At 46.6% G+C, this 24,172-nt stretch overlaps 1 protein-coding gene across 1 annotated transcript in view; it reads right to left on the bottom strand.

The window, feature by feature from the left end:
- LOC144163191 (vitellogenin-6-like) overlaps window positions 1-20,900 on the bottom strand; it is a 70,951-nt gene extending 50,051 nt beyond the window's left edge. Inside the window, exons 1-6 of the mRNA XM_077694022.1 lie at window positions 20,753-20,900; window positions 13,351-13,493; window positions 8,511-8,645; window positions 5,047-5,184; window positions 1,169-1,339; window positions 1-63 (exon numbers count right to left, since the gene is read on the bottom strand). Of these exons, the coding sequence (XP_077550148.1) occupies window positions 1-63; window positions 1,169-1,339; window positions 5,047-5,184; window positions 8,511-8,645; window positions 13,351-13,493; window positions 20,753-20,798 (696 nt within the window). The 5' untranslated portion in view covers window positions 20,799-20,900. The remainder of the gene's footprint in view (window positions 64-1,168; window positions 1,340-5,046; window positions 5,185-8,510; window positions 8,646-13,350; window positions 13,494-20,752) is intronic.
- Between the last annotated feature and the right edge of the window lie 3,272 nt (window positions 20,901-24,172).

Raw genomic sequence — 24,172 nt, 5'->3', positions numbered from 1 at the left:
CACGTACTTCTGGGCTGTACCCTTAAGTGCGTACTTGGTCTCAGAAGTGGCGGAAATGGGGTGCTGGAAAAGGAATAGAGTGACAAACGTTTAGCCTGTGCCAACAAATGCGCAGTAAAGTAAAGACGGGTGTGTTGAAAAAAAAAAAAGCTACGTGTTGCTTTAAGGACTCCATCCCAGCTCACGTTCTTGCTTTAAAACCAAGCTCCTACAGTTCACACTTTAGGCAATAGCTTCCAAAATTTTTCACTAAAAGCTTAATAACCTTTTGTTTTAGCCGAAAGATAGCGCCTTTTATAGGTATTACAGATTTTGTATTATTTTGTATCTTGGATAATGCTACCTGTGGCCCCCAGACCACCAGAACCGAGGCCCTCGCTTTAGGTAGCTTAAGGTACTAGGAAATGAGCGTCAAATCAAATGAATAAATGTCCACAGATGGGAGCTGGCCAAAGAAAGAAGATCACTGGCAAATAAGTAACATCAATCAATTACAAGTATTCATCAATTTAATTTCAGCTGAATCGGAAGTTCGCAGCCGAGCTATTTAGCTTCCCCTGGATTTCTTTCCCGAACGAGACGCAAAGTAATTTTCACAAAATGGCAACACTATTAGGTGCAGAGTACCTTAGTAGGACAGCACAATATCCGACTGCGTCCGTGCGCATAGCGTTTACAACCGCAACAAATAGCAAAGACACCGGGAGGATTCGAGCCTGCGTCCGTGGACCAGACAGAGTTAGTGTCAGTCGTCTTAGCCATTGGGCTACGACCACGAGTTGGTACCAGAGAGTCAAACGGCTTACTCCCTCGCCTGTAACGGTGCGGAGTGCCGTAGGATCTCCCAATTTCCGTCCGCGCCCATCCGTGCGCACACCACCATCAAGCGAAAATCAAGCGAAATTCGATTTGAGCTGTGAGTTGAAGTTTCATTTAGGGAATAATCAAGGTGCAATTCACGGCTCAAATCGAATGATGGTCGGGGCGCAAATCGGATGCCACTCGGGGCGCAACTTGGATAATATTTCGAGTCCCCGTACTCCGCACCGTCGCCATTATCCACCGGACTGGAGATGCTGCCATTTTTTTTCCTGAATGAGACGCTAAGTAATTTTCTGAAAATGGCAACACTATTTTCAGTGGTTCAAGTTTTCGTGCAGTTACTCACGGTTTTTTCAGCTCCGCCTTTCACGCAGACCTTGCCCTTTTTCCGCCCCAAGAACGCGTCGTCGAATTTGCGGTCACACTTCTCAAGGTTCCTCATCTTGGTGACGTTTACGGAGCCATGGTCGTCTTCGTGCACGATGTACAGGGTGTCGCAGTGTCCTTGAAGGCCGTCCTGCGGAGCACGGGAAAAACTGTAGCCCATTGATTACCCAAGGCCTTCATCCACTTAATGTAGCAATAATTATGTCTCACGTTATCTATGAACCAGCCCTATGATGGGTTTTACCATAAATTTTGCAATGTCAGAAGGGGTATGCAAAGCGTAGCAGCGGTATCCGAAAAAAAAAGGGGCAGTGCAACGACGGCACGTGCGGGAGGAAAAGCAAGCACGAAGCAAGCAAGCACGAAAAATGCAAGCATTTCCACGAATTGAATCATGACGAAGCACTGGCGATCGTTCTTACCGTACATCACCCGTGCCAGTTCTTACTGCTGCTAAAACTATTTCCAATGCAATCCAATCCAATAAACTTCAGGTTAACCCATTCCAATCCAAGCCATTTCAATCCAATCCGATCCAATCCAATGGAACCCAAATACAAATACATATCCAAACTAATCCTATCCAATCCAATCCAATACTCCTCGCGCATGCGCAGCATTGCTCTCCAGGAGCGCTCTCTCTCTCTCTCTCTCTCTCTCTCTCTCTCTCTCTCTCTCTCTCTCTCTCTCTCTCTCTCTCTCTCTCTCTCTCTCTCTCTCTCTCTCTCTCTCTCTCTCTCTCTCTCTCTCTCTCTCTCTCTCTCTCTCACTAACCTTTTTGTTCACAGATGCTCCGATTTACACGGTGCTGTGCCGTGAGCTTGGACGCCGGACGCCGGACTGACAAGCCTCGGCCTTAAGGTGCTTAACCCCTAAAAGAGCTCACTAATGTAGTGTCTACACAAGTAGAAAATCTGTATAATCTCGACAAACAATACGGGCAATTAGCCAACCAATAAATTAGCGCTTCAGCCATGCAGACTATGCAAACTGAGGTTAATTGCAACCTCAACCGCCAAACCGTTGGTTGGGCGGAGGTATCGGCTGATGTTACGAAATGCAGTGCTATCATAAAAAAGTTATCGGTTTCTCGACGTTGCAAAAACGTAGTTATGGAGAGGGCATGCATATATCGATCAATAACATAGGTCTAGGCTTCCTTGTAGGAAATCTTTTCTCTACGCGGAAAACTCTGTAACGGTTTCTGTGATCTAAGTTATGCACGACGGTCGACCGCTTTGCAAAAATAGGGGCAGAAAAATGAACCGGGTGTATTCGAGGTGTTTTAATTGGAGTGAACCTCTCAGAAAATGTTTGTCATCTCTGCACGCCCAGAGGGTCCATGATTTTACTCAGCTCTGCAAGCGAAGAAGTAGCGTCTGGTATCTGTCTTAAAGATCCGTAGGTTCCGTAGGTTAGATTTGAGTCTGTCGAGGAGCTCCAAATCTGTGAATGCAAGATCCTGGGCTGAGGGTAGCGTTGCCGTATACGCCCTAGGCTTTGATTTTGGCGCACAAAACGCACTGCGCAGTTTTCTAATGGAGTTGTAGGATTCGAAGACTTTCGAGGTCTCTTTTACATTTCTTTAATTGTTGCATGTAGCAACAGGTACTAAGCTAAGGTATGCATCATCATTGTATCCTCATCATCATGCTTATCCCCATTCTCATTATCACCATCATTATCAACGACATTTATTCGAGGCGGGTTTGATCCTGGCCCCAGCGGCTGTTTTTCAGACGCAGTCGAAAAACTAAAACGTCTGTGTCTCGAGATATCGGGAAAGCTAAAGGAAGACCTTCGGGTGATCTAAATTATTCTGGAGCCCTCCACAATGGCGCGCCTACTATCCTAGGCGCAGCGTGAACCCTTAGCGTGAACTCTTTCCGCCCCCAGTTTACCCTAAAAGGCCACTTGATTTAAGTTACCTGTAGGGGGGGAGGGAGTAAGTACTGTCAATGGGGCAGTAGAAACTGGAGTCATGTGCGTGATATAAATGGTGTGAGCGACATGAAATGTAGAACTTATAGCATAAAATTATTTTAGTAACCGTTTCAATTTTGAAACATTGTGTTTATTGGCTATGGAGCCAGGCTATCCAAGTCTTAAATGGCTGTGGGCAAAGAGGATTTGTTGAAAGCATCCATTGTGCCATGCGATAGTTTTGTAGCCGCACTTAGTGGGTGTGTGGAAGAGTATTACTTGAGGCGGGAAAATTATACCATACTTGATGTAGAAGCCGTATTTGGAAACGTTCAGACGAATTGATAGAGCGGGGTGGCTAAGATAGGATTTATAGGGGCTAATAAGTACGTGAGAACTGTATTTTGAGGCAATATGTTTAACAGCGCGATTTTAGACGGCGTATGATGAGTTAATTAGAAATGTTGATTGGGATTCCAAATAGCTGATTGACGTTTTTCTACGCATAAACGTTTCATGAATGTATTTTGGGTTTTGTTGCGGACAGAAAGCAAGGATTTTTTATGTACAAACGTTATTTGCCTAAGGCGGTGGTTGGCTGTTGTATGCGGTCAGACTGTTTTTCTTAATATCCCCGATGTGGCAACACCAATGTAACGGGACGAATGAGAATGAGCCAAAAATTTCGAGTTCGTTAAGTACGGCAAGTGCGCTTCCGTGTCCCATGCATAAATTTACTATTTTTCCCGTTGAGCTGCGCCAACCGTCCTAACAACTGTTTTGTGGGGTGGATACGAAATTGCGTAACATGGTGTGGTCAAATCTATATGAAAGGCAACGACAAAGTACGCAGCAAATCGTACAATAAGGGAGGTGTGGAGTAAGATTTAAAATAGGAGAAGACCGAATGCGGAACCCTGAGGGACACCGAAAATGACATCGAAGTTTTTTTTATAGCTGGTTCGCGGCAACAGTGAATTATGACCTATTATTTGCGAAACATTTATTTCCCCTATAATTTACGTTTCAAGTACTGAGATAGATAAGTTCCGTCATCCGAAACTGGTCGAAACTCGGTGGTAAACTTTAGATAAAGCCAGGTATATTATATTTGGATGCAAGCATAACGGCGAAGGATATATTGGGTTAGTTCTGTGCGAACACTGCTCCTGCCGAAGATGCAGACACTGAACATTTGCTGTGGACTTGCCCTTCATTGGAAGCGGCGAGAACAAGACACCTCTGAGGCACAGGCCTCCACCCTGGCAGACCACCTGATCTTCATCGGTGGATTTGGGGACCCCATCATCACTCCCTCCTTGCGTTTCTTCGCGAAACGGGGGTTAATCTATACTTGTGACATAGTATTTATGCCAACGGGCATACTATCGCAATAAAAAAAATATGTTGGGTTACGGTTCAGACCAAGGAAGGTAATCAGGACTATGGATTTCGTTTTAAGTGCGAATGCACTTTATAAGCGACCCCAAACCATCCACCGCCGGCGTCGGCGGCGGCGTCCGCAGTGCTCCTCTATATTTAAAAATGAAACAGCATCCGGCGCCAGGTATCGATCCGAGGACTTTGCGGGCCGCAGCCCGACGCTCTACCGAATAAGCCACGGACGCGACGCTGATATCAGTGTTAGTGACGCGCCTTATATCTTTAACGCATTCAAACTACGTCGTCAGCGGCGTGCGTTGGCGACTCAGCGGCGTTATAGCGGCTTGATAACTGCGTGGTGTACACGTGATACTACAAACCCGATGGAAGAGATGGAAGAGAAGGCGGCGAGGCGGTGGGCTGCGGGGGCCGAGCGCAAGCGCCGCAAGCAGGCCGACAACCGTGCATTCGCATTTTCACATTCTCCCCCTCGGGGAAATGCGGGGGAATTTTTTTTCATCACTCCCTTACCTCCGTGACATGATACTGCACAGCATCAGGGTGCTCATGACGCCCCTTGACCAGGTCTAGCTGGAAGAGGGACAGGATGCCTTTCTTCAAGTTCCTCGACCACAGTGGCTCGCTGCTCCCGAGGTCGACCTCCTCAATCTGCAATGCAAACAGAAGCGTACGTATATCGGAGAAGTTTCCCTCCAACTTCTGATGTATCATTCTTGTATTCTGTAGCAAACCACCCTTGGAGACTGAAAAAAAAAATTAGTTCTGTGTAAGCCTGGGTGTAGAAAGAAATGAAGCCAGCTTGAAATTGTTGTCAAATACCGTACTTACCCGATTCTAACGCGCACTTTTTTTCCGGAAAAATAAGTCGGAAAATCGCATGCGCGTTAGAATCGGGTACGAAACCGAAACAGCGGAAATTTTGTCCCACCCATCGCCATGTCAAGATGGCGCGAAAGCTTTTAGCAACGGTTTTTCGGACGCAGGAAGCATAGGCGCCTAGGCTTTTCTATCGGCGTTCACACAAATTGTCAAATCGTTCCACTTGCGCGCTTGATAACAGTAATGGCAGCAGCGGCTCCCACGCGTTCAAAACGAGCGGTCGGCTGAAGCGTGCGCCTCTGGAGAAGCTCGCGGGATGGGCGTGCGAGGCGTGGGCCACGATCCCATCGACCATGGTTGAACGTTCGTTCAGAAGTGTGGAATCGCGAACGTGCTTGACGGCACCGAGGACGAGATGTTGCGGTCAGCGGAGAACGACGAGGAGTGAGATGGGTGAGATTACTTCGGGAAATAAATCACCCGTTTCTCTCGCATTCGTTTTTCTTGCTCACACAGTTCCGTGCGCGTTACAATCGGAGGTGCAAGTTTTTTCGGTTTTTTGTCAGGAAAATCAGGTGTGCGTTAGAATCGGGGGCGCGTTAGAATCGGGTAATTACGGTACTGGAAGGTGCTGATAATTGTTAACTATTGCGGTAACATGCACTCGTGCGTTCAGCGGACGCACGGGTATGCTCAGCACTTCAAACCACCGAAGTTGTTAGGCTTTATCCAGGTCGTAAGGCCTGAGCGCGCAAGCTTCACGGTGCAGCTCCGGGTATAGACAAGTAATTTGAAGAACTCTTGGCAACATTAGCAGCCTGTCGGGTCCCGCAAAATGCATTGTATTAAACAAAGGAAGAGGCAACGCTGATTGACAAAGAAAAAATAAGCCCTTTATTTTGCTGGCTCTGGCGATGAGCCCTGTGCGATCGGGAGGAGGAGGCGCGCAGTTGCTTCAGTGTCTCCTCTGCCTTCTCACAGAGGGCGTCTGAAGCTTTAATGAACTGAGCCTCACGATGGCATCACTCCCACAGTGGTGCCGTTAAAATTGCGAGCACTTTAGGGGCTCGCCTTGTCGTCGTAGCCCGCTCGCTAAACCCAAGTAGAGCCCCATGGCGTACCGTCGTAGCGAAGTCCCGTCGTAGTGGAGTCCCGTCGTAGCAGTGTCCCACAAAGCCTTCGAAAACCAAGCGGTTTAGTCATAACCATTTGAAACTCGGGAACCGCTGGTGCTAGTTATACATCTCCCCGTTGTTTAGCGCGAAGAAAACTGCAGGTACATTTGATGCAAAATATACGTAATTAACCGACAGAGCCCGCGTTCAGTTAGTTAGAAATGCTCGTTGGGTTGGTTTTTACGATAGTAAGCGAAAAAAACTGGCAGTGCCACTCCAGCACGTGCAGAAGGGAAAGCTAGCACAAAAATAACGGAACTCCCGCTGGCGCAGTTTCAGGCAGAAGGAGCACGAGCAATGCGAAGGCGGGAAATTTGATTTGCATTGGACGAACCTCCGTTCCATTCATCAAAGAGGAGTGAGACAGGGCGGCGAAGAACGTGATGGGTGGTAGCAGTGAGCGCATAACGGCGCTGCAGCCCAATACGGCGAATCACTGCTCTGCACTTCGGAAAGCTTTCACATTGAGTGGAATGGCTTTAATTTTTTTTAATGTACTTACTTTCAATTTCCGATGCAGGTGCTCTGAAATAAAACCTGAGGACGTGCAATGACACCTTGGAGATCTCGTATGCTGAAGTTATTGTATCCTTATGGTCTATGAAATTAGCTCTATCTACTGTTTGTTCTTACAGACGCCTCGCCTCCTCTTCGAAGACCAGTCGAAAACCAAAGCCCCTTTCTTAAGAAGAAGAGGGTTAAAGCGCGAAGCTTTCTTCCATGCAACCTGAGTCGAAGTCAAAGTCAAAAATCCAAACTGCTTCAACCGTGTAAGAATGGCGCAATCGTACAGACGTCGGCTTCATAATGCGAGGGACTCGGGTTCGATTGAGACCACGGGAAGCTTTTTTTTTTCTGGAGGCGGTTGCTGTTCATTATGGAAACCATTGCGTTAGTTGGTTTTCTTGCGGTGCGTTTTGGGTGCGGTGATTTGGATTTGGGACTTTGACTATGGACTTTGAAGACATTGGCTTTCGACCAGAGAAAGCTTCGTGTTTCAACCATCTTTCACTTTACCCGCGATCATCATCATTGTCAGAGAAAGCTGGCTTTCCAGCACTGCGTTCTGGGGCAACGTTGCCATCAGTGAGGCGTAGAAAGCTTCGCTTTAATACTGTATCTGGGTGTGACTCGCTTTGCACCGGATTGCAATCTGGACAGGGTGTGTTTATGTGTTCCTGACCGTGAGCAGAAACCGTGTTCAAGCCTTGCAACCTAATTATCTGATGTGTTGGTTTTCTCAGAAAAGACGCGAGTATGCACACATTCTATGATAAAATTGTGCTAAAAATTAAGGTATTGTCTATTATGCCGGCGACCATGAGAATTACATTCGGAAATTTCTCAAGGCAGTCGCCTCTCATTGGCTAAGTACGCTACGCGGATATTCTATGGGATAAATATACCCTATAAAGCCGCATTTGCAGTTTCCACTGTAGCGCTGTGGTATGGTACTTGGTTTTAAACGAGACGGCTTTTCGATGTTTTTGCGATGTTTTTTTAGCTTTCAGAATTTTTCGGTCATCATGATTTTGTTAATACTTCTTTACTCTGGTTTTTACCATTCAAGTAATCGACGCGCAGGACTTCTAGAATGGGTTGAATTACGTTTAATATAGGTTGTGTTCTGTGTCGTTGGGCTGGGTTAGATTAGGTTTGTTGCAGTTGGGCTGGATTTGGGTAGGTTATGACGTGTTCAGTTAGGTTCCACTAGGTTCGGTGAGGTTATGGTATGTTAGGTTACGTAGGTACATAATATTATTCAGCAAATTTTAGGCCAGCCAGGTTTTATGGAAACTTCCGTGAGAATTTCCCGGAGGTAATTCTCACGGTGTCCGGGAGATCAGAGGCAGCCAAAAATTAACCCTAGGGGAAAAAAAGAAATTTTGGTAGGCGCTCAATTTGAACACGCGGAAGTAATGCTCATAAGGAAAATATGCGCATGGGCAGTGAAAGCGGCGTCATCATTGTTGCCAGTACCTTCCCTTCGTCGAATTTGGCGGCAAAAGGGTGCTCCAGGACTCCGCTGAGTAGATCATTCGTCACATAGTTCATCTCGTAGTCGCACAGGCTCATGTTGTCAAAGTTGAACGCCGCAACTTTGCAGTTGAGTATCTGAAAAAAAAAAAAAAGACCATTCATGAAACAAACTTCCGAAAGGGAGGTTGTTGAGGTTACGTCAGGTGGCTTCTTCAGAGTTAGTGTAGGAAGATCGCTACAAGCTTGCTGGGGACCTATAAAAGCTCTGTGAGACCTAACAAAACACGCTATTTCTACAGCAAGCAAGACTGGGCCTAAACGTTGAGCTTGAATAGGCTGGCGCATGTTATTTGTCGGTACCGCCACAAACGGTCGATAGAATCACTGGTAAAAAAATTAAAAAGTTTGCATTTATTTTTCTTCTAGAGAATTTCCATTATTCATACATGGAATACTGTTTATTCCAACCGTAACACCTCGGCTTCACGAAATCTGCAGAAATTCAGAGAATTGTCTGCGAATGCGTACCATTCTTATGCCGCTTCTCTAGAGTGTGAGTTCTTTACAGCCAAATATGGCTATGAGTAGTGGACGACGTTGGATTATTTTATTCTTTTGAAGTTTGCTTTTGTTTGTTTTCGCAAATTATGCAGATTTATATAATTACAGCATTGAAGTGCTTTTACTTCGTAATTATGTTTTGTTTTTCGTAGATGCAAGGCATTGGTCTATTCGCGCTATTTTTATGCAAATTTCCACCGTTCTTTTGGGAACTCTTTTATTTTGTCTTCATTTTTGTGGGAACTGTATAAGATGTACATTTTTGGTTTTGTCAGATCAACTTAGTGAAGATTTGTTTTACTTTTTTTTTTGGTTTTTAAACTCCGTTTGACGAGTTATCTGCATTCATGCTATTGAAACGATTAAAGGTGTTACCTTCGACCAATCCGCATTTTGTACAAATGCAGGGCTTTACACGTTTCGCCATTGTCGTTATAGATTTATTCTTATTTTTATCCTTCTTTTGTGGACTTTGTTTTTTCTTCCGTTTTGAGGAAATGTATAAGGTGCCTATTTTTGATATTGTAAGATAATTTTTCTCTAAATTTTAATTTTGATGTATTGTTTTTCGACATTCTGACGGTCCATTTATTTCTATTCACGCTATTACCACGAATAAAGGTGTTACTTCCACTCGATCTGGATTTTTTGTGAAAATTCAGGGCGTGACAGGGTTCGCCATTTTCGCTATTTTTTATTCGTATTTTGAACGTGTTTTTTCCGCACTTTTCTCATTTGTGCTGCGGTTTTGGGGGGAGACGTATAAGATACGTGCTTTTGATTTTGACAGTTCAATTTTGTGACAATTTAACTTCTTCCAATGTTTACTTTTTTGTTTTTTAAAATCTTGTCCTACCGATTATCTACATTCACGCTATTATAATAATCACAGGTGTAACTTCCGCCAAATCTGCATTTTTGTGGAAATGCAGGGCCTTACATGGTTCGCCCTTTCGCTATCTTTTTATTCCTACTCTGGACGCATTTTTTTGCGCACTTGTGTTGTTTAGTGTTTGCTTTTGGGTGGACACGTATAAGATGCTTATGCTTGATTTTGTCAGGTACTGCTTCTCTAAATCTCAGTTTTTCAGTTTTTTACTTTTATGGTTTTTCAGAGTTCTGTCCGACCTTTTATCTCCATTCATGCTACTGTAACGATTGCAGGTGTTACTGCCTCCAAACCTGCATTTCCGTGGAAATGCAGGGCGTTATACGGTTCACCATTTTCGAAAATTTTTATTGCTCTTTTGAACATTTTTTGCGAACTGTTTTCGTTGATTATTTGGCTTTTGAGGGGAATTGTATAAGATGCATATTTTTGATTTTGCCAGATGATTTTAGTGAAAATTTATTTTTCCTAGTTTGCTTTTTTTTCGAAATTATTTCCGCCGAATTATCTCCCTTTACTCCCGGCGTTACTCCATGAAAACCTGCATTTTTTGTGGAAATGCAGGAGGTCACACGGTCCTGGCTGTGGGGGTACTCGGCAAAATATGATACGCACTAACATGAGTGAACCAATGCTTATTTATAATCATGCTGATCGAAGTAGGGAAGAATAGTCCACGTAGCAAGTCGCATTCTTAGCCTATTGTGACACCGCGTCTACGTTGAACGTTGCTTGTTTTGCTGCTAATAGGCAACCGGCCTGCCAACGTAACAGAAACTGAAACGGCACGAAAAACAGCTGGGAAATTTCGATTAACAGCTATGCCCTACGGACCGTTCTCTTCGCCGCCTACTGTTGGCCGGCGCTGCGCTGCCGTCATTACGCCGAGCACATCTACAAAAACGGATGACGTCATCTTTTCGAGACGAACGCTTTGCTCAGAGCATTTGAGGCTTGTTTTATGATGTCAGTACATGCTCTCATTTTTGCGTGCACATCGCGGGGGAAACAAACGGTTCTGAAGGAGAGCCAGCAATGAGAAGAACATAATCCCTTCTTCCTGAAGAAGTATAAGCTGGGATGTTGCTTTTTTTTTTGTGCAAGCGGTACTTAACCACGCGTTACCCAGTCTCAGGCCCACGAGGCCTAGCTTGCTTGATACCAGCCGTCCAGTGGCATCAGATAGGTCACCAGAGCGTGACGACAGCCTCGTGACTTTTGACACTTTTTGAGCGTGTACCTTGTGATGATGGTGAATAACCTTCCATAAGCTTCGACATAGCATCATCCTGTGTACTTCAACCGATGCTTCACAAAGGGGCAGAGGGAAGCGATAAATGTCCATCGCATAAAAATGCATTACAAAAAGAAATCATGTTTCACCTCTACTACATTCGGCCATTGGCAAGTCTTTAGGTTACATTACTTAGCACCAACTGGTGACAGAAATTCGAGAATTACTTAACCATGCTTTCATAAAGGGCCACAATATTTTATTTCAGTGGCTGCCAAGTCACTGTGGAATAACCAGCAATGTTTTGGCTGATGCAGCTGCCCTGACAGGCCATGACAGTTAAAGGACCCTCTTGCTTCCGCTTTCAAGGACTGATGCCGCTAGGGTGCTTCGTCGGTTCGCGCTCAGGACCTCCATTACGCAATGGAATACACCGGACTTAGTGCATCCGCGCCTCCATAACCTTGACCCTCTACTCCAGCGCCGTGTTCCGTGTGGGCTATCTGGGTCACAGTCTACTTTACTTTGTAGACTGTGGTTGGGAGTGCCTTTCACAAAAGCCTACTCCTTCCTCACTAGGATGGCCAGTAGTGCCCACTGCGACACCCGCGAGGTTGAAGAGAAAATCGAACATGTGCTTGGTCGTTGCCTGCAGTATTCATCAGAAAGACGTGTTTTGGCCCCCGAGCTTAACCGAGTGGACAATCAACCGTTCACAGTAGAGACTATTCTAGGACATCTACCCCTACAATCGACTTCGCAGAAGGCAACAAAAGCCCTTTTGCGTTTATTAAGGACCCAGGCTTAGCTTAAAGACTATAGTGCTGCAAAGAAACTAAAGTGTGTGTGTGGCCCTGCTCTTTCTCTTTCTTTTTTTCCTGCCCTCTCTTTCATTCCCTGCACACCCCTTACCCAGTGTCGAGTAGCAATCCGGGCTCTAAGCCTGGATAACCTCTCGGCCTTTCCGTTTGCTTTTCTCTCGCTTTAGGCAAGGAGCAGTAGGAAATACGACAGCACCACATCGGCAAAGAGCGAATCGGCAAAACCCTGTAGTTCACTTAAGGGATGCGAAACGCCTTCGGAATTTCGGCTGGTTTGCGTCTATGACAGCAGCTACCACAGACAGCTGGCTGACAAGGAAAAGGCTGGAGCTGCTGAACGCTTTGACATTTGCCGTTTAGAGAGAAGGGAGCACTTCTGCCTTTTCTCCATCCAGAAGGTATTGACTGGACCCGCATAGCCCGAGACTGTCACGTGGCGGCAGGGCAAAGATGACGCGACCGATGGTTGGATGTGAAGCGTTAGATGCGAAAATCCTACAAGTCAAATAGGGTGGCGCCGAGCAAATAACTGGCCAGGTACTGCTGGAGTTCCAATCACGTTGTCAGCGCATATTCTACCTAGTGCTATGTTCCTTTCTCTTTTGAAGTGTTCTGGAGAACCTGGCGCCATCAGATTTTCAGGGTAGTGCCGGGGAGCTAATGCCTCCAGGTTCTTCTGCTCTAGTGCGTCTTACACCAAAGGGGCCACCCCGGTCATATTTGTTTAACTTATGCATACTCTGCACATACAATCTTTTTGCCTTCTTTGTTCACACTTCCTTTTTGTGTATTTCAGTGAATTTATTTTTACCATACATATTTTTACTTACTACCACTTCTTGTATGTTGTCTGTTTGCATACTTGACGTTCCTCATGTACAAACTGCTTCACCCGAGAAAGCTCAGCGTTTGGTGGGCGCTTTAACTAACTAACTAATCAACTTAATAACTAACTAACCAACCAACCAACTAACTTACTAACTATCTAAAAACTAACTAACTAACCAACTAAATAAATAAATAATTATCTAATTAACTAACCAACTAATTAACTAATTAACCAACCAACTAACTTACAAACTAACTAAATACTAATTAACTAACTAAATAACTAATTAACTAACCAACCTACCAACCAACCAACTAACCAACTAACTGACTAACTAACTAACTAAATAACTAACTAATTAACTAACTAACCTACCAACCAACCAACTAACCAACTAACTGACTAACGAACTAACTATCCTACCAACTAACCAACCAACTAACTAACTAACTAAATAAATAGTATCGACATGAGGCAGACCACGCTGGCAACCCCGGCAGCCTTACCTTGAAGTGCGTGTTGTCAGGCGTAGGCTGCACGATCAGTTGGCTCTGGATGTTGAAGCCCAACTTCGTTAGAGGGTGCTCTGGATTTTCGATGCGCATGGTGGCGTTGTAACTGTACACGTACTCTTTTCCCACCTCGAACCCTGAGGGGATGAAACAGGGTCTTACGATTCGTGCGGGACATTTGTAATTAGTTCACTAGTAAGATTACTACACTCAAATCGGGTAACTCGCAAGTTTTGTCTTTATTTATTACAGCCAAGCGATGAGCGTCCGGCTGTTCGGGTCTTATGTTGTCGTCGCTGTGATGAAAAGAGGTTGAAGCGAGCCGAAACACGGAGATAACAAGAAAGTTGAGATTGGTGCAAATGTCATTTCATTTCATTTCATTTATTGTACCTTCAGGGCCCCAAGGTGTTACAGAAGGGAGTGGAGTTGATACATAATACATACACACGAAAGCATATCAAAAACAGGAAAATTGAAAACAATAAACAAAAACGCGGATCAACGAAAGTGTTTTTCTATAGCATTTCCGAATGCAGACAAATTGGTTATGCCAGCAATGTAGGAAAAGAGGTGGTTTCATTCATTGGTGGTTTTTGGAATAAATGAGTAGAAAAATAAATTGGAGCGGCAGGCACTGTGGAACGAACAATTTATGGTGGTGATCAGTTCGAAGCAATATATATGGAGGTGCAGAGAAGAGTTGACTTCTTAATTCCGGATGGTAATTTTGTGCAGTAGTACTAATCGTGCTAGTTTCCTACGGTGTGAAAGGAGAGGAAGGTTTAAGGTACCTTTCATAGATGTTATACTTGCTGTAACATCGATATTGTTTTTAACGAGTCATCGGAAGACGAATCTTCTGCGGCCGCCCCTGCGACGTAAGTGCCTCTCACGTCCTTCCCCTCACGTCTCGCTTCTTCCAAGATAAATACGGTGGGGGTTTGCTCAAGTCACTTAAATTTTCCCGCGTTCCACTGCTCGCGTGCCATATATGGGAACGTTTCGTTCCTATTAGACTTGGAATGTCGACACACTGTTTGGGCTCGGGCGCAAGCCCTGTATTTTTGGGTCAAAATATTGTTTTCAACGGGTATTTTTATTCGCTGTCGCAAATACGAAGCGCACATCTATTCTCAATTAGGAGAACACTGCCTAGTACCCCATATGCGTTCATGTTTTTCCCCAAATAGGCCCAGTGTTTTCTTCGTGCTGAACAATCTTGACAAGTATCAAGCACGTTTTCAGATTTCGTGGTTTAAAAGCTTTTCCTATGTAAACTTTTTTTTTCAGATTTCTTTTATGCCGTGGCAGTGAAGCTGAATCGAGGGCAGACGACATACAATCACGTTTAAGTATCCCAAGAAGTACTGGCGTCTTTAAAATTGGTTGCGTATCTGTTTGGTTCAACACAAATGTCGTCGAAAGACGATAGACTTCTGCCGTCCTGCCACGTAAGTCTTTTTCCGCTCTCCGTTCCAACCCCTCACGCACTTCCTGTCCTATCTAGGTCCTCTCGAGAGGAATGGAATGGAGGTTTGTTCATGCAATTTAATTTTGTCGCCTTAGCACTGCTCGCGTACCATATGTTGGGACAGCGGGCCTGGAACAGCACGAGCAGGATCTCTGTTCTTTTTGGGCTTTCTTTTATCTCGCACATTTTAAATCCTTTCTGGGCCATTTATAAGGCTTGTTTTTTTTTGTTTTTTTTGTCCCTTGTCTTAAAAACCACCTTAACGTGTGTTCTGAACAGAAAGAAAGCGGGGTCTACTAGATATATGCATATATTTTGCTTCAAATGGGCCTGAGGCTTTCTTCGAGCTAAATACAGTCACCGACCGTTTATTCCGACGCTGAAAATTCGGACACGCCTGTTTATTCGGACACCATCACGGCACGGCCATTTGTCCCATTGAAGTACATGTATATCCACGACCGATGGTTCTGACGCCGCACAGCACGCCGTTCGATTTTTCGGGCTCCAGCTTCGGTGCTCTTAGAATTTTTGCCACCGAAAACAACCAGTGTGTTGCAGCCCATCGACCAAGGTGTCGTCAAGAACTTGAAGCTGCACTACCGATCGCGCCTTCCGAAACGTGTGCTGTTGTGTGTGGACAGTGACAAAAGCTACGTTGTGGACGTGCTGTCGGCTATCAGCATTCTGTCTGATGCTTGGAGGGCTGTGACGCAGGACACGATACGCAACAGCTTTCGGCATGCAGGGTTTGTGGTTGGTTGTCAGGACGAGGATAGTGACACAGTCCAGAACACCACAGCTGAAATCCGACCTGCCGCAGCATCCGACATTCTCGATTACCTCTGTGCTAGCGTTGTCGATGTTGTAGCGGCTACTTTTGAAGATTTCACCAACATCGATAGTGCCATTCTGCCGTGTGCCGAGTTGGATGATGACGAAATCGTACGCCAGGTTCATGAACTGCGCAGATGGACAGCGATTCCGGTAATGACGTGCCACCAATAGCAGAGGCATCAAATACTGATCTAGCACGAGCCCTTACAACACTGTCTGCCTGCAGTAACGAACAAACGCTGGCAGAAGCACAGGCGAGTAGCCGTGCGTGTGTACAGAAGCGCATACATACATTTTTCCCGCTGTTGGGCCAAATAAGGCTTTTTTTTTTAGTGACTCCTTTTTTCCGGACTCAAGATTATTCGGACATATCGGCGGTACCCGTCGAGTCCGAAAAACTGTCGGAAACTGTATATGGGATACCCAACACTAACGCCAGCAGTTTTAGTTTTGGAACGGTTCTGCCTATAATAGACTTCTTTTCGATAAATTATGTCAACTTTTTGCCGAAAGTCTGATTCGGCGGACAAACAGATAGCCAGACAAAAAAAATCGCGTTCAGGTAGCCCCCCAAAAGACTCACCTTTAAAAGCCCACAAGAGAATGAAAGCAACACAGCCTCCCTGGGGCGCTCAAGCTCAAAGACAGTTCTGGCCGCTAGGGGACAGAGGCTCCTGGTTGTCGAAGAGGGGATTACAGTGTGCCGGTGCTCCCAACAGGCGCCTCTTTCTATTCAACTTTCGGTTAATGAAGCTTTTACCCCCACCACCACGTTTCCAGATAGAAAACCCCATGAACATCCGAAAAATGGAAGATGCAAGGCAACAACACGAACGCGTGCACGGCCGGCCTCTGTCACGTGTACACCACCGACCAGCAAGACGAACCACGTGTAGCACGAAATAAGGCCGTTCCACTCAATGGGAAAGTTGTCCGAAGTGCAGAGCAGCGATTCGCCATAATCGGCTATAGCGCTGTTATCCGCTTACTGCCACCACCCGATGCAATTTAAATTTCCCGCCTTCGCAGTGCTCGCGCGCCCCTGCCTGAAGCTGCGCCAGCGGGAGTTTGTTATTTTAAATGCAGAGCATTTCAGTAACTCACGATGTCACCCGCGTTGACGTCCGTCGTAGTCCGCACCGTCGTTGTCCGCACCCCTCCCCCTACACTATATAAAAATGCGTGGCGTGCGAACTAAACTTTTAAAGAAGGGCGATGACCCCGCGCCGGCGCCGGTGCCCGCGGAGGCCGCAGACGCGGCCGCGGAGACGCCAGCGCCATCTCTCGCCCCCGCCGCGGATCCTCCCGCGGCGAAGTGCGAGGAGGTGGCGCCGCTCGTCGGCACCCCAGCAAAGAAAGAACTGAAACTAAAGCGTGGCAAACTGTTCGCATGGCGACGCAGTGCAACATCCCCCTCGCGAGGGGCACGATCAAATGCAGAGCATTTCCGGGGGCGCACGACGTTAAGTAGTTTGCGTTACGTTAATGTTGTTGCACTTGTGGCAACTGCTGACGAGAGAGCGCTCGTCAGCAGTAATTTGAATGAGTCAACGATATAAGGCGCGTTCGTAGCCTCCCATTGTGTGTCGGCTTTGTGGCGCAGTGGGTAGAGCACCATGTACATTGTGTTCCGCCCGCAGGGTCGAGGGATCGAAACCGGGCGCCGGATAGTATTTTCTTTTATATAGTGTAGGGGGAGGGGTGCGGACAAGGACGGTGCGGACTACGACGGGACAACGCGGGTGACATCGTGAGTTACTAAAATGCTCTGCATTTAAAAAAAAAATACTATCCGACGCCGGGTTTCGATCCCTCGACCCTGCGGGCGGAACGCAATGTACATGGTGCTCTACCCACTGCGCCACAAAGCCGACACAGAGTGGAAGGCTACGAACGTGCCTTATATCCTTGACTCATTCAAACTACGTCAAGAAGCTGCTGATACAACGCATTCACTACCACCAACTCCCCAAACACTAAACGTTAACGCAATACACCCACCCCCTATGCGACGCATTTACTCGAGTCCCCCTCGCGGGGAGATGGGACCACCAAAAACAACGCGTTGTGGACTGCGCAGTAAGGTGCCGGCACGTGCGAGAACCGCTCGCGCTGGTTGTTCCAGGCAGGGGGCGCGCGAGCACTGCGAAGGCGGGAAATTTGAACTGCTTTGGACAGACCTCCGTTCAATTTATCAAGAGAGAAGTGAGACATTGAGGCGAAGAGCGTGATGGGTAGTAGCAGTAAGCGGATAACGGTGCCACAGGCCGTTATGGCGAATCACTGCTCTGCATTTACGATAGCTTTCACGTTGAGTGGAACGGCTTTAATTTTTTTGTGCTTGCTTTTCCCCCGAACGTGCCGGTGTTGCACTGTCATTTTTTTTCGCTTACTATCGTAAAAACCAAACCAACGAGCGTTCCTAACTAAATGAAAGCGCGCGCTGTCGGTTAATTACGTATATTTTGCCTCAAATGTACCTGCAGTTTTCTTTGCGCTAAACAACAGGGAGATGTATGACAACCGCCAGCGGTTCGCGAGTTTCGAACGCTTATGACTATATAAACCGCTTGTCTTTTGAAGCCTCTGGGTTACGCCGCGACGACAGCCGCTACGACGGAGCTCCGTGTGGCTCTACTTGGGTCCAGCGAGCGAGCTACGACGACAAGGTGCGGCCTTGAAGTGCTCTGCACTTAAAAGAAATGGAAGGGGGAGCGTATAGAGCCTTTTCTGATGGAGGCGAAAAGCAAAAACGCCCGTGTGTACGAGATTTCGGCGCACGATAAAGATTCCCAGGTGGTCAAAATTAATCCGGAGCCCTCCACTACGGCGTGCCTCATCGCCTGCGTTTCGTCGGCGCGTTAAACCCCACAATCAATCAAAATCAATCAAGGAACGTATAGAGCGAGCAGCTTGGCGCCTGATTTGTAGTCTGTCCACGACTGCCGTCATCATCCGTGCCAGGTAACTTTCAGGGCGCTTGAAACCTAGATCTAAAAGTGTGTTTGCAGAGACTCTCACGTGCTGTTTAATGGTGGCAATCTATTCATAGTGCATAGTTATCAAAGGGTGTTGGTGCTATTCCAAAAAGCATTGCTGGACACAGCTCTCTGGATATTTTGTGTTTTGCGAATTAGGCGTTATGCCGTCGGTTTTGTGAAGCTAAATTTATGAGGACGTCAAGTCGCCTGTGTCTCAAAAGTAGTAATACCCCAAAATGCATTCAAACAATTGTAACAATTGTCGAGAATTCTCTGTCAATAATAGGTCTGAACGGAATTACTTTCAAAGATTTTCATCCGCTTCAACTGCAGGGGGTTCTTTAGTGGAAAAATACTGGCAACTATACCCAGATGTGTACAAATTACGCGTTGTGACATCACATAATGTACATTATATAAAAAACAGCATGGATACTATACTTGGAAATTCTTCTTCGGTACATGAACAATATATTTTACACCGCTTCATGACGGTGACAATTTTAACGTATTTCTGTAAAAACGTTTCATAATTATAGCATAGCTCTGTCCTTTCCTGTAAACGTCGGGCTAGTTCACGTCTGTCGGGCGCATTAGTGCGACACGCCATCCAAGCGCATAGACCAGTTCATATGGACCAGCCGTTCACCGTGGCATCTATACGTAAACATTGCTTGTGGAAGGCTTACGGTTGCAAAATCAGTTTAATAGGAACCATTTAAACAAATTCGCACCACTGGTCCGTTATGAAGCCACTCTAACCGTTACTATTTTGTTTTGCGTATTCAGTACAGTTGAGCCTCGTTATAACGAAAACTGATATAGCACATTATCGGATATAGCGAACTAAATACGGTCTTTGGTTGGTCGCGCTTTATTTCAACGGCTCTTATTCTTTTACAACGAAACTGAACGGCGTGCGATATCGGATATAACAAAAAAATATTTGACCAGGAGTCTGAGAAGCAACTTGAACCCCCCCCCGCAGTCCGAAACTGCAGAAGTATAAAGGCCCTTTTTTTGTGGACACTGCGAAAAACTCAATCCTACTTAGCTCTGTGAGTCTCCACCAGACGAAGATCACATGCTTCATCAAATAAATAATGACGCAGTCCTGTTTTGTCAACTGAACTCTGTTCTGTTTTAATTTTACGTACTCATGTTCTGGTTCATTAGCTCGAAATGCAACAAGGAGAAAGGTAAGGGTTGCTTTGTGTATATAGTGGGTTCGAAGCCTAAAAAGAAAACATTTTTGTATCAAGTATTCTTGCGCGAGCCAGACTGTCTATCTGTTACAGCCGATTTTTACCTCTACTATTGCAGCGAATATTGGATATAACGAACTAATTTGCTGTCCCAATACTACTTCGTTATAACGAGGTTCGACTGTACCAGATATAATAAGCAGCAGCCGTTATATTTCGGGTTGTAAGGAATAAGGGCACGTAAACGAGCTATGACAAGAATTTCCAAAATAAAAGGTGCACCAGTTTGTCTGGTATGTACCACACGCGGAATTGCAACGCATTTAATGACTCTTTTAAACTCTCAATCCCGTCGAATTGAATTCAGAAGCAACCGAAATTTCGCATCCGCCCCACATCCTGTAATAAATTCTACCACGACGGCGCACATGTCAGCTACCGGCCGCCTACAGTAGATCAAAGCTATCGAGACAGCGGCCGATGCCGTTTAATCCTCCTTGTTGTCTCTGGTAGCTCGTGACCACACTTTAATCGTTCGGCTACTGAGTTCAGCTACTGAATAGAACCTCAGGTCGACATTTCCATAACCACCATGTTCGCATCTTTGTGAAGAGATATTGGCGGATATTTCTCTCCTGATATACCTTTCTTGTTTTTTTTTTTTTTTTTTTTGGGGGGGGGGGGGGGCTACACGGTATCTTTTTATGATGCAGTTAATGATAAGCCATACGAAACCAGCCTTACAACAATGTGACCTTTATACTAGTAATCATAAACCATACAAACTTACTATTTTAACTACGGTTCCTCGCTTTTATTACGCGGCCATTGTAGAACTCAAATCGGAGCAACATAAAATGTAGTAAGACGTAGCACATTCTCGAAAGGGCGGCACTTACCAGAAGCGGCGGTGGCGGCTGCCAGTAGCAGCCATAGTATCCTCATGGTGACAGCAACCCAAGAGCCCACTCCCTCACAAGCGAAGCTCTGTCGAAGAGCCCTGTTTGTGTGAGCTTTAAGTACCGCCACACCGAGGGCGCCGCAGGGTCTGTATACGCTATAATCGGCGGTGGCATTGCGTTTCATTCTGATACGGGTGAGGAGATCCATGGAAGGCGGGTGGTGTGAAGTTTAAAAAGAGACGAAATATGTGGGGCAGTGTGGGGCTTTCTGCGGCCGCTATCTCAAAAGTCTGCGTATAGGAGTCTTGCGTGATGTCTTTTTCCCGAATGTGCGTTGAAGGTCGTCAGGATCGCCGACATTCAGCCTAAAAGTACGGGTATCACGTGGCGATAATGTTTTTAAAGCTCATATGACACTTCAAAAACAAGCTGACTCGCTGCTTCAGTATCTGCTGTTCTAAGTGCGAGTGAGGCCGTAGTGCGGCGCAGCCGGGTGATGGTGACGGCAGCGTGCTTGCTTCCAACATCATCACTGATGCTCATACGCGAGATGGCGTGAATTTCACCACCTGTGCTACAGCGGTGAAATGAGGGTTTACTTATCGACTGCCTTTTTGCAGATTTAATTGGGGGATATTTCACAAATCCTAAGAAGTATCTTGCGGGGTCTTCCTTAGGGGAGTATTTTTCCTAGTACGCTGTTCATTCTGGCTTCGACTGGCCTCGAAGCCCTGAAGAGGTTATGGAGGTCAGTTCGTCTATCGATGTAGGCAGGACATGTATGCATTTCGTTCTGCGAGTACCAGCCCAAAAAGTCTGCGGTGATGACTTGAAGAGCGGTTTCTCGGACTCTTCTTCTTCCAGGGCTAACGCGTTATGTCCAAAACATGCTGGTTTGTGTTGTCATTTGGCACTTTAGGTTTGTCCGGCTTTAAGAAGGATCACCTTTTCTCAGTGTGACCCCTAATGGTAGTCTGTTCTGGCGGCAGGCAAAGAATTCAGTCGTCCCTTCGTCGGTACGCCGATCAGACGGGCTTTGAGTAACCGCTGAAACCCACGGGGAAGCCACCAGTCTTTTATATTGCGGTAGTATTATAACAACTGCCCTTAATTTCTCCTCTACATTCCAAGTAGGATCACCTTAAATCGTTGCACAGAAAGGTGCTCGATGTATACTTTGTAGTTCTCTAGGCTGCATAAAGCAACAAGGGCCACGAGACGTCGCACTGTCTTCTCCTCTGCTTGAAGAGTCACTAAGACAGTCTGATGCCGGGGAATGATTGAATGCACAAACGCATGGCCATGTAACCTCTGAGGGCTAATTATGTCGAGTGGTGAAGGAAGCGGGCCTCCTTACGCGCACCTTTGCTGAGGAGTTTGTTCAGTCAAAAGTTTTGAGTTCGTACTGGCTATTCCTCGCATACGATTGGTGTAGCGAAGTATCTGTGGCAAATTATTACGGTTGTAGGTACGTGAGCCAATGAACCGGGTTCATACGCGAGAATAACACCTTCACGTTTGTGCGTGCGGCTATGTTCACAGCGGACGAATAGCTAGCGCAGTGGCTTTTCTGAACTCTCCACCGAACTCTTTGCACCAGTTACCATTGAGACGGCCTTAATCGCTTAGGGTAAAATCAGCTGCTATTCTAACATATCGAAGCCTGACCTGTAACTTTTGCTACACGAAGTTTTCTTAGAGACGAGATGACAACAAAATTTACGTTGTATCAATCAGCCCCCGAAAAGTGTCAGAGTATGCGGTTCCACCTGCTCGTTTCACACAGAGAAGAAGAAGAACGTAGCCACAATTTAATTGTTCCGAGAAGTACTCCCCTCACTTGTGAAATTGGGTACCACTCGGACGGCGCATTTTGCTGCAGAACGTTATCAGTCACTTGTCACTGCGGCGTTCACGTTAATATAAACTTTGTGGGACGGAAGAAATAAATACATCGAGGCCACCTGTGACATGTCCGTTATATCTGCGTAAGCACGGATTCGGTTTTGGAGTTGTGTTAAACTCATGATGCGTCTTCGAGCACTGCTGAGGCAGCTTCGTTTACTATAAATTATTTTTTACACACCTTCCTTTGCTTCAGATGCTTCTTTTAAGACACCGTTCCATGCAACGCATGCTTCGTTTTATGCCCGTTCGTCAATGCGCGGACACGAGGAACACGCCACGACTCGCGACGCAATCTTTTTGCACACGGCGCGCTTCCACCCCGATGTTCCCAAGCCCGTGCGACGGCGCTCTGTCACTGCATTCACGCTGTCCACTGCGGACGCGCAGTACAGCGGCTACTCCAATCACGACAAACGTATTCGGCGTGTTTTAGATGCGAAGCAGCTTATGGTGGCGCCTGTTCCCTCCGGCGTTGTGTGGGCGCCGTTGTGCGGCGTCCACACTTCTACTGCGCATGCCTGTCCAGGCACCACTGATGATGATTGTGACAGGATGCCCCTAGGGATTGGCCAAACAAAGAATCCGTCACGAGATAGCTTCGCGTTCAACCACCGTCATCATCTTCCCGTAGGGGAACTTCCTTCCGCAACGCCGCGATGAGTGCCACGGGCAACGCCGTCGGTAATGCCACCTGCAACGCCAGCATCAACGCCAGTGTCAGCGCCGCGGAGAAGAGGGCACAACAAGAAGAACAAAAAGAAGGAGCAACACCTCCTCCTGCCGTGATCGTCCACCCGGAACCCGAAGACTCCGACCTCATCCCGAGCCAACACTTGGTGCGCCTGATCAAACACGCGAGTCCGTGCGCGGCCGTGCGCAAGCGCCAGGACATCATGGACCGGGACAAATACTACAACTTGATGAGGACGACAAACGCGGAACAACATGAGCTACTGCACGAGATCATCCACCGGCAGACGACGCTGTCAGCACCTCCGTTACGGGTCTTCTTCACCGGACCGGCCGGTTGCGGCAAGGCATTCGTCCTCCGGCGTGCCATGGACCTCTACAACCGGTACAGCAACACCGACAACAACACCGCCTACAACGCGTTCGTCATCTGCGCGAGCACCGGAAAGGCGGCTGTGGCAGTGGGAGGAACCACGGTGCACGCGGCTTTCAAACTCTCTCGGAAGACCACCGGCTCCAACAAGGACGGAGGCCTCAGCGCCAGCGAGTTGAACACCTTCCGCGTGGCCTTCCGCAACGTGCAAAGCGTGATCATAGACGAGGTGAGCATGATGTCTGTGACAACCTAAACGCACTCGACCCCATGGCTGCTTCGTATACTACTCAGGGTTACCCTACGGGAAAATGGTGAAATTTTTTGCCTCCAATTTTTCATGCACTCAAAGGGTGGAGGATTACTTTCTCTGACGTACCCGGGCGAATTCTGCGACACATTTTTTCTCCGGCCCAGTTTGTGCTGCGGGTTGGGATGTTCCAAGT

The sequence above is a fragment of the Haemaphysalis longicornis genome, unplaced genomic scaffold, assembly GCF_048455015.1.
Source record: "Haemaphysalis longicornis isolate Haplotype H1 unplaced genomic scaffold, Haemaphysalis longicornis Haplotype H1 scaffold_12, whole genome shotgun sequence".
Lineage (NCBI taxonomy): Eukaryota > Metazoa > Arthropoda > Arachnida > Ixodida > Ixodidae > Haemaphysalis > Haemaphysalis longicornis.
The sequence above is the reverse complement of the archived record's forward strand: the minus strand, read 5'-3'. Positions and strand labels throughout refer to the sequence as shown.